Source organism: Mchenga conophoros, linkage group LG14, assembly GCF_057382185.1.
Source record: "Mchenga conophoros isolate Kocher_MC1m ecotype Shallow Benthic linkage group LG14, M_conophoros_male_GT1.1, whole genome shotgun sequence".
Classification (NCBI taxonomy): Eukaryota; Metazoa; Chordata; class Actinopteri; order Cichliformes; family Cichlidae; genus Mchenga; species Mchenga conophoros.
Window position 1 is genome coordinate 36142748 of NC_140539.1, and position 15573 is coordinate 36158320.

The window sequence follows — 15573 nt, forward strand, 5'->3', positions numbered from 1 at the left end:
ACCTCAGTGATTTTACAAAAGAGAAAGTTGATGCGTGTTGCCTGAAGTTGTTGCATTGTTCTTGCAGCTTCACACACACTGAGGCACTGGATTCATTACAAACTCATATCCAGGTGTTGCTTTTCTTTGTTTCCACAGCTTGTGCTATTCATCTTCAGTAAACCCTTTATTTTAAAAGAGGTTTCAAATCACAGTCTCTTCTGTGCTGCCATTACTTTCTTCAGATTTACTTCTATACAGTTTTAGGCTTTGCTTGGCCTATTTCATGTTTCATAGGTACCCTCAGCCCAGCTCGTTCAGATTAGCACATCTTAGTTAGCATGGTCCAGTATCCCACACTCAAATGTGAATAACCAGCAATTAATCTGTGATTGAAGACACTTTTGCTAAGGCCAGAATGAACTGTTATGAGTTTAGGTGTACTCCCAGCTTACTTTTAGTACTTTCTGGGGAGCCGTCCATTTGTGTTTATAAAATAGAGGTCAGTGGTACAAAGAATCAAGACTCTGTATATCCGAGGAGGTGGTGCGTACATGTACTGTATCAGTGTAATCAACCACAGGCAGATACCTGTCTGCACAGGGAGAAATAACACAAGCAGATAATTACCTGTTTTCTGTGTTTGTTTATAGCAAGTAAAACAGTTTAAAGCAGCTCTGTTCAACACCTTACCAGATGTAAAATGTTTACAATTTAAAACTGCATCTTTATTCTATATCTATATACCTTTAAGCCCAACTCATAATGGACTATCTTACTTTGGAACATAAATTCGAGAGAAAGAGAACACTATGGCGTTAAAGGGGTTAGGGTACTCCCTGACCTCACAGTCCATTTACTGTTATTCTGAAGTTGTGTGAGAAGTGCAGGTCGTACAGAAGGCAGGTGAAAACAAAGCCACTGTCAGTGTGACGTTATTAATCTTTAACACCATCACAGCAGAAGACATCCACAGAGTCATGTGAGAAACTGCACTTTACACTTTGCTGGAGGAAACTGTAGCAGCAGCACGAGCATCAGAGCCACGAGATCAGACTTAAAGGGATAACACGACCACATTAGGAAGGAACCACATCAGGTAAATATGAAACACGTGGGCTCTACTTTAGCTGCTTTATTTAAACTGTACTCATAGATTCACTCTTTTTGGTTTGAGTTAGTTTGCTGTGAACCAACTCACTCAACAGTTCACCTCATAAAATAATTTAAAAAGGCTGAGAGCAGAACTGAGGTATTTTCTAAAATACTGTCTCACTGTGGACGGTTTGTCATCTGATTTATTCGCACTGACTTGTTTCTCCTAAAGCTGTAGGGGTCCTGTGATGTGTTCAGGTGCTCTTTTATTGTGAGTAAAAAACCTGAATCATCACTTTAAACAGCTGACTTTGAATAGAAATGACAGTAAAGTCCTTTACAAGCACTCCTGTTACACCTTTAACAGAACAGAGTGGTTTTGCATGACTCACAATTTGATATACTCCTGATGCATCTTATATGGTGCGGCCAAGATGCTTGTTGTAATTAAATTTACAGCTCACTCAAGTATTTTACTCGTCAGAGCAGGAATTTGATGGAAGTAATGGGACTGCTTCTTTTTTTGGATCTTGCCACAGTAACTTTGCACGATACACGATTCACAGCAGTCTTTATTTTATCCTGGCTGTTTTCTGTAACAAGCTGTTTTAGCTTTTCGCCCTTGTTTGCATTTAACTTCTAAACTAAAAGCTTCTTACCACAAGCTGGGAATGTTCTCAGCTGCTCTTCTTTTGACTTGCAGGTCACTTTCTTTCAGCTCCGTTCTGCATCTACAAGCTCCACTTTCTTCCTAACTTGAATCGTTGTACTTTTACTGGCTGCTGTTTTTAGACTGAATTTGGACACTAAAGAAGCATACATTTAATTTCATGTGCGATCACATACTCGTGTATTTTACTGCCCTCAAACTGTAAAAACCAGCTGACTTTTATTTCCTCTGCAGGTTTAAAATGTTAACCAGGTGGTTAACTTTCACAGCCTTCCTCGCCGTCCCAGCCAATCCAGGAAGAGGAGCTACCGGCCAGGGCACTCTGACTGTGGCCCCCACCTGCCGGGTCAAAGGTCATCCAGAGGTGGAGTTGACTTTACACTGTGGAGATGGAAAGGACTTAGGTGAGTGAAGACTCCATCTCACTCTCTGCTCTCTGAAGGCAAACGCTGACTTCTGTTAAATGTAGAAAGCGGTCACGTTCCTGCTGTAAATATTTCAGACTGTACATTAATAGAAACCAATCTAAAGGAATCTAAAGCGATAACACTTTATAATAATTTTGGCTAACAATGAAACTTTAATTATTCAAGTATAGCTGCTAAATAGCTGGTTTGTGAATCAGACGCAACTACACAATAAAACACAGATAATGCTTACAGATGTTCACTGTAAAACACAGGTGTAGTAGGTGGATGGGGTTGCCCACTGCGCCTGCTGTGTGTCCCTCTGTGTTGTGTTGCAGGTTCTCAGTAGGTGGAGTTATTTAGTGCACCTGGCCGGCCTCCCTGGAGCATATAAGAGCTGTTGTCTCCACCACACACCCAACATTCGAACACGCATCCAGCTGCTAACACAAACTAACACACCTGAAGATGTTTACTCTGTTTTTTGTCTCTTTTGGTTGATAAATCAGAAAATTTGTGTCTCTCTGGGTCTCTGACACCAGCAGCTCTGACATGAGAGAAAACTTTCACTGAACTGAACGTTGGTGGTGTCCCACTTATTACTGTTGATTATCATGTTTATGAAATGTAACCAATGATTTTTAAAACAGAAAGGCCTTTATTTCAATTTTTCTTTAAAAAAAAAAAAAAGCAGCTGTTTAGCTCCTCCCCTTTAAGGCGCCTTTCTTCTGACCAGCTACCCCTCACAAACAGAGGGTTTGAAAAGCAGGTGGGCGGAGCTTCTGTGCTTACAGCCATAGCTTTGTGCCCATTTCAATACCGATAAACCATAACTGTTTATAAAAGATGGATGGATTCTATTTATTATTTATGTTGGAACCAGTCTCGAGTGGATGAAAGAGGAACTGCAGCATTGCCACGTGAGACACAAAGGAAAGGTTTTTGTGACACTCTCTCTCTTTTGGTACTCATGAAATCATTACTCCTCACCTGTAGCTGCTTCTTCTCTCATATGCAGGTGTGGTCCAGTACTGGCACACCCCCTTTGGAGACCTCCACACTCCTGGTTCCCATGGTAAACTGGACCCCGTCGTCATGCACCATGACGGGAGCCTGCTGGTCCCCAACACCAGTGCTCTCCACAGTGGCCTGTACTACTGCCTCCTGCAGCACACAGAGGGTACTACACTGTGGCCGTATGAGCTCCACGTCGGTCACGATGGTCAAAACCTTCAGGAACTGGGAGAATACAAGCAAAGCAGCCGCTGTGCTGCATTCAGGTTCAGGAGGGATGCTGGGTCTGAGGAGGCGAAGCAGGCAGGTGTTTCAGCCGAGCTGTTTGCAGGAGCTGTGGCTGCATCAGTGCTGCTGACCTTTGTGTTGGGATTCAGCATTGGAGCTTTGAGCAGGACTCATGTTCTGAGGTGAGTTCAGGGACTTGCGTCATTATTGGTGCCTCTTGAAGAAGTTTTAACCCAAGCTAAATCACCAGCATTGGAATCAATGTATTTTTAAACAAGTATAGAGAAAGATGCAAACACTAGATAATCTCAGTGTGAGCCAATGAGAACACCACATGTGGACTGCCCCTTTTTACATTAAAGGTCTGTTTTTTCCTCTCAGGTGTTCAGGGGCAGTCAGGGCAAAGCTGCGGTCACCAAAACGAGGACGAAAGCGCCAAAGCGACACAACCGACCACGGCCCCGAGGTCAGCATGACAACCCTGCCGCCCACGAACGAGAACCCGGCCTCTGAAAACGACCAGGTGGTGCACAACAACTCTGCGCCTAACCTGTCTCCTCCTGCCAAACCTCAGAGAAGCTTCCGGCACAAACGAGAGGAAGACGAGCCACCAGAAACCACTGCATATCTGGAAGGATGTGACTACAAGGAGGAGGAGGAAGAAGATGGAAGATGCACAGAGAACAGAAATAAAGGCAGTGATAAGGAGTTAGAAGAGGGGGAGAAAGAGAGCCGGTTTGGTCGCTTGTATCTGATAGGAGAGGATGGAGAGAGTCAAAGTGAAACAGATGAGTATGAGGAGGACAAACATGGAAGCGAGAGCAGGGAGGTGAAGAGGAGTATGGTGCAGGAGGAAGAGGAGGCGGCGGCGGCGGCCAGTGAGGAGAAAGATGGTGAGACGGAGATTTCCAGAGATTCTGAAAAGTCAACTTTTGAAAGTGAAGATGAGGCGACAGGAGGCAAAAACAAGGAGGTGACCGATCAAGGAGCGCTGCCGCCCTCCCCACCACGGCCAGCCCGCCGCAGCCGCGTCATCCGCCTGTACCAGTATGACGAGGACGGCCAGCGATACGGCCACCTTCCAGACCCTGGCCCCGACGCTCCTCTCCCCGCCCCCAGATTCAAACAGCGCTCCGTCTCTCTGACGCGCCTCTCCGCCATCATGGCTGCAGCCTCAACAGGGCCACTGGACCAGAGTCAACAGGAAGAAGGATAGTGAGCAGACGTCAAACTTCCACATGGACATTTGATAGATGCTACAGAGAGTGGACAAAATAATGACAACACCATGGCTCAAGTCGAGTCCAGCTCTACAAACTTTGTTTGGAAGGGTCGCCACATTTAGCGCCACAAACTTATAACTTGTCATAAGTTATATTTGCATTATAACTATATATATTATAATTTCCACTCATGCTTACTTGCAGATCTGAGTTGCACTGATTTGATTTTCTCAGAAAATCTGCAAAAATGTACAATATAAAAGGACTTTCATGTTTTGAAGTTATTAGTTATGCTGTAAACACCTGAACGAAGCAGAACAGCCATCTCCCAGTGGCTGAACTGAAATGATGAACACCTGTACCTGATATGTTGGGTGTGGGATCGATGTATACATACCCTAAGACTGGACACTGTATTTTTATGAGGTCTGACGGGTGAATCTGCACACGCACTTTTTATATCCGGGAATCAATTTTTGCATAAATTAAAAAAAAAAAGCTAAAGCCATCATCAAAGTAATGCTATGACTTCATCCTGGATCATCTCTGCATCCTGCTGATGAGATTACAGCTGAAGCTGAACTAAGCTTCACTTTTGTAATACCACTTTGTACCACAAGGTGACACAACAAGTAAGTTAATCTTACATATGGCTCGGGTCAATGATTTTAACTTGTACGCCGTCATACGGGTGTATCTGTTCAGATGAAGTTTAGATCCACCAGCCTGGGTCAAGTCAAGGAAAATAGGTATTTTAAGGAATCTTGAAACTGAAGTGGTACGTGCCATGTCTGTGTGCATTTTTATTGGGACTGTGGTGACATCTGAAACTAATGAGAACCCTTCCTGCACTAATGCTTGTTCCCATCACCCAGGTTTCTGCAGAGACTGACACCTGATGGTTTTTGAAGGACAATAGGGGCAAATCTCTAAACTATGAAAAAGTAAAACAGCATAAGACAGAGCATATGGACCAGAGGTCACAAGGTGCAGGCACAACACCTGAAATAGGGCAGCATGGGCGTGAATGGAGGTTAACGCTGTTACCTCAGAGCACGGCCTGGTTTAAAGACATCCATGTTAGGTTAACTGGTCATGTATGTGAGGTAGATGAAGTCCTTTAAGTGTGAGCAGTTAAACTGTGACTTGTGTATGGATGAAATGTGAGTAAATTACTTGCCGCTTCTGAGAATGTCCTCGCTACTTGTAATGATTAAATCATTATGCTATTATGCTTTCATGTATAAAACAGGACATGATGTCAGATAGTAAATTTAGTTTGTGTTTGGGGGGGAAATAAGTTGACTCTCCCTGCTCTCTTAATTAAGGATTAATCTTCCACTTATTAAGGCAGGCCGTTTACTCCAGCAGTCCCTGAACTTTTTAGCGCCACAGACCGGTTAAATGTCAGACAATATTTTCACAGACCGGCCTTTAAGGTGTCGCGGATAAATACAACAAATAAAATGATACGATCAAGACAAAAACTGTTATTTTGTAAATATAATAATAAACGCAAATTAACTGTGTAATTTTGCAACTTTATTAGCAGCATCCTCCTAAAATGCACCAACAACATTGAGAGTAACATCCTCCTCTTTGCCCCTTAACGCTCTCTGGTCGCTACGGTAAAGCGTAAATAATTCTTTCAAAATAAGACACAACTACAACATGGGAAAAAACCCAGGGAAACAGAGTTAACAATAAAAACCCTGAAAACCATTAATTTCACACCCGAGCCCAACAACCCCGGTACCAAACGACTCATGGACCCGGGGGTTGGGTACCGCTGGTTTACACATTCTAAATTGATGTGCAGTTCAAAATTTGTTGTAGGGCCCAGATTATACCGTGCAAGGCATACAACATGAACAGTAAGCGTTAACCAGCCAAGAATATATTCTTATTTACAGCGGTGAAAGAGTCTCATGAGTAAATGTGGAGAAGTCCAAGAAGAAATGTGAAACATTATGAGCTCTGGGGAAACAACTCCCCCTGCTGGTCACAGTTTTAGTTGACATTTGCAGCTGGTAATTTTAGAAAGTACCTTTAAAGTTGTTGTTTTTTTTTTGTTTGTTTTTTTAAAGCATTCACTAAATTAACTGCCCAGAGGGGTTTCAGGATAGCTGTAGAGTGGTGAGACTTGCTTCTAGCAGGTTAGGTGCTGGTTATCTGGCAGGATGTGGTCTAATAAGAAGTGTTAGGAGGTAAAGGGATAACTGCTGTATCTGCTCAGGGGTTGCTGGACTGACACCTAAAAAAGAAATGGTAAATTTCTTCAGGCTGACCAGTTTCTGCATGCCTTAGTGTGTTAACACGGTGCAGGAGTGGCGAATGAAACCTGGGCTCTGCAGCTTGATGAATTTCCATTTCCTTTTTATTACTGTCAAAACTTCTATAAACAAGACACAAAAATGGGGGGAAAAAAACAAAACAAAAAAAACATAACATTTAACATAAATTCCACAGCTCTTCTCAGTTCATTTTCCCTCTGACAGTTTCTTTTCTTGAAATTAACACTATTTAAAAAAAAAAAAAGTCTTCTCAGCAGGAGGAAGGCCTCTTAGCATTTGGACGATGGTGCACAGGCGCCTCTAACGGGATTCGAAGGTCCACAGGGACGAGGTTGTACTCCATATTTCTGTGTATGTGTGGATGAAACCTTTTTCCAGACTCCTTCCCGGGTTCTCAGTTTTCTCCCTCTTCATCCTTTTGTTTTTGTGGCTGTTAATGCTATGAAGCTGACCAACTTCTTCGCCATTCCACGAACTCGTCTAGAAGCACCGGCCCTGCAAAAAACAAATAAACCCGTAAATATAGACAAAGGTGCGCCTGCACGTTATTACTGTTCAGTGAAGACATGAAGCCATTTTAAGGTTTAAAACTGAAATGCTTGTTTAACATTCTTTTGCAGTTATACATGTTGAAAAGTTTGCTTAAACAGCTGGCCATTTAAAACTTAGAAAATAAAAGAATCTTAAAATCAATACAAAAATGGAGGGAAGCTGGTGTAAATTTATTAACATCAGGACTGCTGTGGCATTTTGGACTACAAGTGATGGACAGATATTAGATTTCCTTTCACAGAAATGAGTGAGCCATCACGGAAGACCCCCCAGAATTATAACATGCTCATCCTTCTGTCCTAAGAGTGTGAACCGATCCAGATGTGTTCTTGTGTATTATGACAAACTGTGCGACAGCGGCCATTCCCAAACCAAAGCCCTGGATGGTCCAGGTGGGGCGATAACTGGCCAACACATCCTATTCCATGTTTGGACATTTCATACAGGTTTATATTCCCGCCTTGAAGCAGCTCTGTAAGAGAGGCCTGCACTATTTTCCTAGTACAAGTGGTACTCACAAGCTCCATCCTCATCGTAGTTACTGAGGTCTGGGTTGATGGTCCGGCTGAACTCCAGAACATTATACCACTGGTCTTTATTCAATCCCTTGTACTTGGACTGCTGTGGGAGACATTAATGGGAGGGAGACCGTGAGGAAACAACCCAGAGAGAGGAGTGAAGAGCTGTTTGAAGATGAGCTGATTTCACATCTCCTTTATCAGAGCAATGAGATTTACCTCCAGGAACTGGCTGAAGACTGGGAAGAGCGGCCATGACCTTCCCAGCAGCAGAGCCAGCATTAATTTTGCCGTGTCCATGTCCAAACTCCTCTGGTTCTTATCCTGAGGACAGAAGCAACTCAGTGAGTGAGCTCAGTAATAAGTGCAGCAGTTCATATCTCTTATGATCCCATGAATGCACTGATGAGTGTTTCCCCCACAATCCCATTAGTCATAACAGTTAAACCTAACTGCACGGTTGCTGCACTGAAATTGAAAAGACACTCCCTCATTTATGGTTATTTAAAAAAAAAAAAAAAAAAAAAAAAAAAAAAAAAAAATCCAGCTGCATCAGCAGGGAGATTCACTGCATCAAGCTCCGAGTCAGAATTCAGAGACTTGATCTGAAAGCCTGTGTTGGTGAAGTTAAGCTTCATTTATGGTCACCACACCAAATCTTTTCAGAAGCTCAGAGTTTAAATGTAGCATCTGCCCCTCCCGGTTAAAACATGGTCACCCCATAGGGAACTATTTTGTGGTAATTTGGCGCTTTTAAATTATTATTTTTATTCCAACTTTTCCTCATAACAATCACAAAGTCAGGAGCACAAACACTGCAGACATATTACAAAATGATGCTCAAGGATTTTTACAGGCTTAACTTCCAAATAATAACAAAAAATAAATAGACTCACTCTGGCAAAGTCAAAGGCGTATCTGTAGATATTTTTAAAGGTCGCAGCATCGTTGAGCTCACTGCGCAGGTAATCAAGTTTACTTTGTAATCTCTCTGTGCAGTCACACCTGCATGTAGACGAAAACACATTTAAGCGTATTTGTAACCTCAACCACAAATAAACTGAAAGAATAAGATTTCTTACTGTAATATCGTCATTCCCCTGAGCCACTCGTCTTTTGTGAAGTACCCCATGTTTGCTGCTTCTAGATGCCACGCTAAAACTAACATGATAATCTGCAGGAAAGAAAGAGGAGATTCAAACAAGTGTAAGAAAGCTTGTTTCCTACCATCTTTATTTTTCACAGAAAAAAACATTTGTTGCTAAAATAAAGCTCCATAAAACATTCTCACATCATGAGTGCCTCACAGTCTCTTTTCTGAGTGTTACCCTATGACTCCTGATGGTCAGGAGTTCATCAGGTAAGGGACATGCAGAGTGACTAAGAGTCAAGCTGCTGACTTACATTCTCTGGTTCCACGCCGATGTCCTCACAGAACTTCTCCATGGCCTCTGGGCCGAACACCTTGTCGGGGGCAGCGTACTTGTGGAACCAGGCCAGGCACTTCTTACTGGAAAAGGGCTTGTCAGTGTTGATTGACCTCGGACCGCGGATCAGAGGTCGGGTAAAACTTCAGCACAGACCAAACATTTTAAAGATAAATGTGCAGCCATAACTTCAGGAGGTTGTTACATGGCAGCTATACAACAGCTGGACTACAGTCAAAGCAAAAATACAACAAAGGATTTCACCCTGTGAGAGCTGGGATAGGCTCCAGCACCCCTGACTCTGAACAGGGTAAAGTGGCTCAGAAAACAGCCTGTCAGTATTTCCTGCAGATTAATGGCAGCGCGGTGGCTCAGTGGTTACCACAGCTGCCTCACAGCTGGATGTTCTCCAAGAACATTGGTGTATCCAGTCAGCCAGCCAGTTTAGAATCAACTGCTACCAAGTCAGATCAGATGCTGCTGTATGCAAATGGCTCGGGTGATTATTCACATGAGACTCAAACTGTCACCATATTTCATTAAAAACCTGAAATTAAGTCTGCACGGACATTTATGATGTACAGAGCTGAGGCACTGATGGATTATCCACCTCATTTATATCCAAGAATAAAGCAAAGGTACCTAATAAAGTGGCACTTTAGATACTCTCCTACAGTCCTGAAGACTGAGGCAGTGCTGATTAAGATGACAAGTATGTGCCGAGTGCCTCGATTAGTAAGGAGCATAACTCACAACATGTGTGAAGATATGCGTTTTGGCTACATCCTCACTGTGACTGCAGCATGAGCATTCATCTACACTCTTAATACACAATGAAGAAGAAGAGGAGAAGGTGAAGGGCTCAGAAAGCCTACACCCGGCTGAGAGAGCATCGAACTCACAAGGTAATCAATAAAGGTTCAAGAAGCACATAGGATGGATAGAAGACAAAGGTTAGCGGTGCAGACACAGGACACCCTCAGTGTGAGCAGATAGATCTGTTTACCTCGTAATTTTACAGTTCTGCTCATGATCATCTGCATCAGGCAGCTTCCTCTTCTTCACAGGCATCACGGCACCTTTACTGGGCTTCACTAGCTGGGCTACATTTACAGAGCAAAGACAACAGTCAAACATCCGTTTGACCCTGGAGTGACTGAGCCATCTTAGCAGCTACAACAACTCAAGTACATTTACAGAAATGCTTTACTTTGTATGCTTCATACCCAAAACATTTCCTCCATCTATGATGGGTATTCTAACATTCAAAACATTCAAAACACTTTGATTACTGAATTATCTGAAAGGGTAACTGTTGAAATGAGACGGCCAATTATGGAACAAGTATTGGAGGAGCACTGACGCAGTGTAACAATCAGTTAATCTAATCTTGGGTCAAAAATCTGGACTTTTAAGTTCTGTGTTCTTTCATTAGTTTAACGTCAGTAGCAAATCAGTACATCTTTGGGCTTTAAGCAGCTGCCTTCTGCAGCGGTAGGTGTGAAAAAATTTAATAAAAATCAACGCCTGTGTTTTTTAAAAACATACTTCTATTTCTACACATCTTTCTATTACCCTTCCCTGTTAAAATAGAAGTAAACTGAAATTCATGGTGTGAAACGTTTTTATGATTAAAAAAATAAATAAAAAAATAACAGCACACAGATATATATGAGATGTGTGAGAGGTTGTACCTGTATACTTCTGCCTGCCTTGTCCATTCAAATCTAAGCAATGCTGGAATAAAACAGAAAACTGGTTTAAAAAAAAAAAAAAAAAAAAGTCTGCACAGCACCCGATAAGCTGATGGATGCTGTACGCTAAAGTCCAGCAGTATTATCACTGTAAACGTGCCGGACTACACCGGCGTTGTCTGCTACACACAAATCAACACAAAAACTCACAAGCTTGTCCAGCGTTTCTGACAGCGTGCTGATGTTTGCCAGGACTTTTCCTACGAGAAAGCACACAAGCACTGACTCAGCATCATTCAGGGAATGTCAGCCAAGGAAGACCGAAGGCATCAGCCAAAACACATGCGAGGCATTACTAACACCACCATCACTTTGAAACCAAGAGGAAAAATCTGATCATAGGTCAAAGACCTCAGATGAGATCCAAATTTTTTTTATAGTTTCTGTAAACCAGAACGGTTTAGGGTAAATATCTGATACTGTGACTATGAATGGAGTCTCAGGAGCGCAGCTCAGGTTCATTCAGAATGATAGATGCTTGAAGTCTCTAAAATATTTGGATTTGTGTGGTGTTCTCTCATTCTGCTAATATGAATTTGAGTCATTTTCAAGATATTTATGAAATTATCAAAATAACAACACTAGAATTATTATTATTAATTTTTTTTTTTTTTTTTTTTTTTTTTTTTACAACTACTTTCAAGATTTAAATGAAGATTGAAGAAAATTTATTTAACACTGGCATGACGTGAGTACTTTGTATCAGCAGATTTCCAAAGCCAAGGCATTCGGATCATATCTGTGCGTCGTTGTTAATTGAAGTTTCATTGCAGTTGCCCTCCTGGCCTTACGGTCAACTGAACGTTCAGAAATTCAAGGAAAGAACCGATTTCTGCCTTTAGAGCTGTGATTTTAAGCCTTTGTGCCAAAGCAAAACAAACAGCAAACCAAAAATTAAGACTTGGCTGTCTTCATATGTGCAGAATGCCATGTCATACTCTCTCATTTCAAATATCATCACTTCTTTTGATTGCAATGTTAGCTGATTTTAAGAACAATGAGCACCACTAAAGTATGACTTGCATCAATCCTCTTATCACACAAGAACACATACATTGTATGGTCAAAAATATGGGGACACACCTCTTAGTCTTTGAATTCAGGTGTTTTTAGTTCCATAGCCACAGGTGTATAAAATCAAGCACCCAGCCATGCAGTCAGCCTTTAGAATGACTTGTGAAAGAATGGGTCGTTCTAAAGAATTAACAGAAATTGAGTACTACTGAAACAGGATGCCACTGTTGCAACAGGTCAGTGGGTGAAATTTCTTCCCTTTTAGATATTCTGCAGTCAGCTGTATTATTGTAAAGTGGACGTGTTCAGGAATCATTAATCCACAAAGTGGTAGATCATGTAAAGTTAGAGTGCGATCGCTGCGTGCTGAGGTGTAAAGCACATATGTTCTGCTGACTCAGTAACTGCAGACCTCAAAACCTCTGACATTAAGATCAGCATGTAAACTGTACACTGGGAGCTTCATGACATGGGTTTCTATGGCAGAGCAGCTCCTGTGGGTGTATTATGTGGGCAGCCTAGAAATTTTGTTTATGTAGTGTAGATTCCTGCTGCCTCTGGTTCAGACGCAGCTCTCTTCTACCCTTTTAAAGCAGGTGAAGTCTCTCTATAAAAGGATGTTTAGTTTCCAAGGCCCTCATTAGCTCACTATATTAGCATTAACAGATTAACTCGGGCTGAAGGCTGCTGACATCACAAGTCCAGCTGCTCAATTATATCGCCTCACTATCAATCAGGCCAATGAGGTCAACTGAAATGACATTTAGTACTTTGTGCAGTTACAATGTTTCGTTGATGCAAAAATCTCAGGGGACACCTTGACTTGTCTCAGGGCAGCACTGAGGAACCACAGCCTTTAAGTATAGGACCCATTGGAAGTTTAGGATCATATGTAGACATGATCCCATGTTGACATGATCCCAGACACATACACAACAATGAATTCTGTGACTTTACTCCCCATTAGGATCATTCAAGTGATTCCTGGAGATGTGTGGAGAGGCAGAGTGTGCCATCGCAGCAGCTGTCACAAGTACGATTCATAAATGCACAAAATTCACTTGAGTACTGTTAAAATGAATGGTGACGCCATTGTTGGAGATTGAAATGGGCCAGTTCGGAAACACTGTTTTTGTTCGGTTCGGCCTGCATAGCTGGTTAAAAGGAAGGAGCAAACAGGGACTGCCTCATCACACTAAATTTCCGTTTTCGTGTTCAGACTTTATATAAAAGCTCACCAGAAAAACGAGGACACTGCTCGGAAGAAAACAGGCGTTGTCACGTTTGCATTTCAACAAAAACCACCAAACGTAACTGTCGCGCAGCTGCAGTGTCTGCGACGTTAAACGCGAACTTTTTCCAGCGTTTGAACTGTTAAAAATAAACATGGTAACGACAGCACTGCTGCAGAAGCAGTTTAAAAAGCTCTGTGGGAAACACACGTCACCATTCCTCCACCACACACACCTAAAGCACAAGACACAGGTACATATTGAATAAAAAGTCTGTTAAGGGTCTGGACTCTGTTAAACTTTAAACTTTGGGCTAAAATCCAAACTGCTGCGGGTCTCCGCCTTTGATGCTAACGTTAGCTAACCAGGCTAGAATGACTAATAGACTTCGTGCCAGGATGTCGCATTTTGTCGCCACTTAAATGTTACAAAAACATGATTCGTATTACAAATTCCACATTTATCTCCTTCATTTTCTTCAGAGAGTCAGACTTGACTCACAGGGAACCTCTTTTGTTTGCTAGCTAACATTAGTGGCGCACCGCGGGTTTCAGAGCTGCTCTGCTAACGTCTGCTAATGTGTCCAAACACGCATCAAAAGTCTTTAAATCACTCGCATCATAATTAGACGCAAATATAAGACAGATGCCTGGGGCAACACCTGGTAATTGATAGGGCACTGTTTTAAACACTTACCACTTTCAGTCACACTCAGACTACTGTCTCAGTTCCACCTGCTTCTCTTATGCCGGAGTTTTGGCTGGAGCCGGCGTTTCCGCGAGAGTGGACGATACCACCGCTTTATGGGGGTGCAAAACGAAATTAGCGTTTCCCTCTTCAGAGAAATGTGCGCGAACGCTCTTTTTTAAGAATGGATGTTTATAAAACACGACATTTAACCTCATTTACAAGAAGGATATATGGTCTTAGGCAACAGTTATCCAAACGACAACATCTGATGGTTGTAATGTACACCCCGAAGAGCCGAATATATCGTTTTAGTTCTTAAAGAAATAGTCCCTTATTTTTGGCTCACATGCTCACATGTACTCATGTCCATGCATCCATTCATCCCAGCTGTCATAGGGCGAGAGGCAGGGTGTAATAAAGTTTAAAATATTTTTAACATTTATACAAAACTGTAAAATCTCTGTCAGCTATTTTTCTAAAATAGAGTTTCCTCTGAACTTTTTTATTTAATTTTAGCTGTTCACAGTTCAAAAACTCGTCCATCACTCTGAGTTAACGACAAGGAAGGTTATCCTAGTTAACTAAAACGAAACATTGAGGTAGGTTAATTCTAGTGAAATTACAAATAAAAAAGTAAAATGAAAAAAAAATCTCTGTCATGGACAGTGCACAGGAGATGTGGAGAGGAGATGCAGGCTAGATGCACTGGGTGTAGACGGGTGTCAGGGGTGACGTGATTTATGACAGAAAGGTAGTGATAGCGAGAGTAAAAGAGAAGCTCTCATAACCTGCTGTGATGTATGGTTTGGAGACAGGAGGTGAGGCCAAAGACAGAGGAGTTGATGTTTGTTGGGAGTGAGCAGGATGGACAGGATAGAGGCAGCTGATCCACAGATAATCCTGCAGTGAGAGCTTGTCCTTTAATAACACAATTTATCTGCAAAATAACAAGTTTAAAAATAAATGTTATGGATAAAAAGTATAATCTACGTGCAAAATATAGTTTAGTAGAAACATATGCATATAACAGGTGTCATTATATGACCCCCTGCTGTTCTCTAGTCTTTGTTTTTAAAGGTTTAGTAAGCAAAAGACCATTTGACCTGAGACTTGTGTAGTGTTTATTAACTCAGAGTTAGTGTTTATACTGAGGGTTGTTGGAACATTAATAAACCCAGTGTTCCTGTAACTGTGTGGTGTATGGAGCACATGATTGTGGCCCATACACCATCTCTTAAAATGTAAATATTCAGCATAAATTCTCATAGATTTATTTTAAAAAAAAACTTAAATAAAAAAATCGAGGTCATTCACTGTGACATTGCATTTGTTTATTTACCATTTTCTTAATTAACTTAATATGAAGTAAGATTAGATTAGATGAAACTTTATTAATCCCTCGGGTGGGTTCCTCCAGGAAATTCAGGAAATTGAACTGCAGAATAAGTCTGCAAACTACATCAAGTCCTTGTAATT

General features: G+C 41.8%; 2 protein-coding genes across 4 annotated transcripts; one reads left to right on the forward strand and one right to left on the reverse strand.

Moving 5' to 3' along the window:
• The first annotated feature begins 1985 nt into the window (after positions 1-1985).
• Positions 1986-6092, forward strand: LOC146560271 (uncharacterized). Its single transcript, XM_085244242.1, has 3 exons — positions 1986-2148; positions 3170-3575; positions 3775-6092. Exons 1-3 carry the CDS (start codon positions 1986-1988, stop codon positions 4607-4609), a joined length of 1404 nt encoding a protein of 467 aa, XP_085100368.1. The 3' UTR covers positions 4610-6092.
• An 883-nt stretch (positions 6093-6975) lies between these two features.
• dcun1d5 (DCN1, defective in cullin neddylation 1, domain containing 5 (S. cerevisiae)) lies at positions 6976-14237 on the reverse strand. 3 transcript variants are annotated; one of them, XM_085244245.1, is made up of 10 exons: positions 14104-14237; positions 11312-11361; positions 11102-11144; positions 10414-10510; positions 9385-9490; positions 9063-9154; positions 8877-8985; positions 8200-8304; positions 7981-8083; positions 6976-7405 (listed from the first exon to the last, which is right to left on the reverse strand). In XM_085244245.1, exons 4-10 carry the CDS (start codon positions 10476-10478, stop codon positions 7350-7352), a joined length of 636 nt encoding a protein of 211 aa, XP_085100371.1. In that variant the 5' UTR covers positions 10479-10510; positions 11102-11144; positions 11312-11361; positions 14104-14237; the 3' UTR covers positions 6976-7349. The 3 variants fall into 3 exon arrangements, with proteins under 3 accessions (XP_085100371.1, XP_085100369.1, XP_085100370.1); XM_085244243.1 differs by having other exon boundaries at positions 9385-9550; positions 14104-14230; XM_085244244.1 differs by lacking the exon at positions 14104-14237 and adding an exon at positions 13414-14016 and having other exon boundaries at positions 9385-9550.
• Positions 14238-15573: the final 1336 nt, after the last annotated feature.

Coding starts and splice junctions, on each gene's coding strand:
- LOC146560271 (XM_085244242.1), top strand. CDS start 1,986: ATGTTAACCAGGTGGTTAACTTTCACAGCCTTCCTCGCCGTCCCAGCC. Junction 2,149..3,169: donor TGGAGATGGAAAGGACTTAG/GTGAGTGAAGAC, acceptor TCTCATATGCAG/GTGTGGTCCAGTACTGGCAC. Junction 3,576..3,774: donor AGCAGGACTCATGTTCTGAG/GTGAGTTCAGGG, acceptor TTTTCCTCTCAG/GTGTTCAGGGGCAGTCAGGG.
- dcun1d5 (XM_085244243.1), bottom strand. CDS start 10,478: ATGCCTGTGAAGAAGAGGAAGCTGCCTGATGCAGATGATCATGAGCAG. Junction 9,155..9,384: donor TCGGCGTGGAACCAGAGAAT/GTAAGTCAGCAG, acceptor TCTTTCCTGCAG/ATTATCATGTTAGTTTTAGC. Junction 8,084..8,199: donor TCTTCAGCCAGTTCCTGGAG/GTAAATCTCATT, acceptor TGTCTCCCACAG/CAGTCCAAGTACAAGGGATT.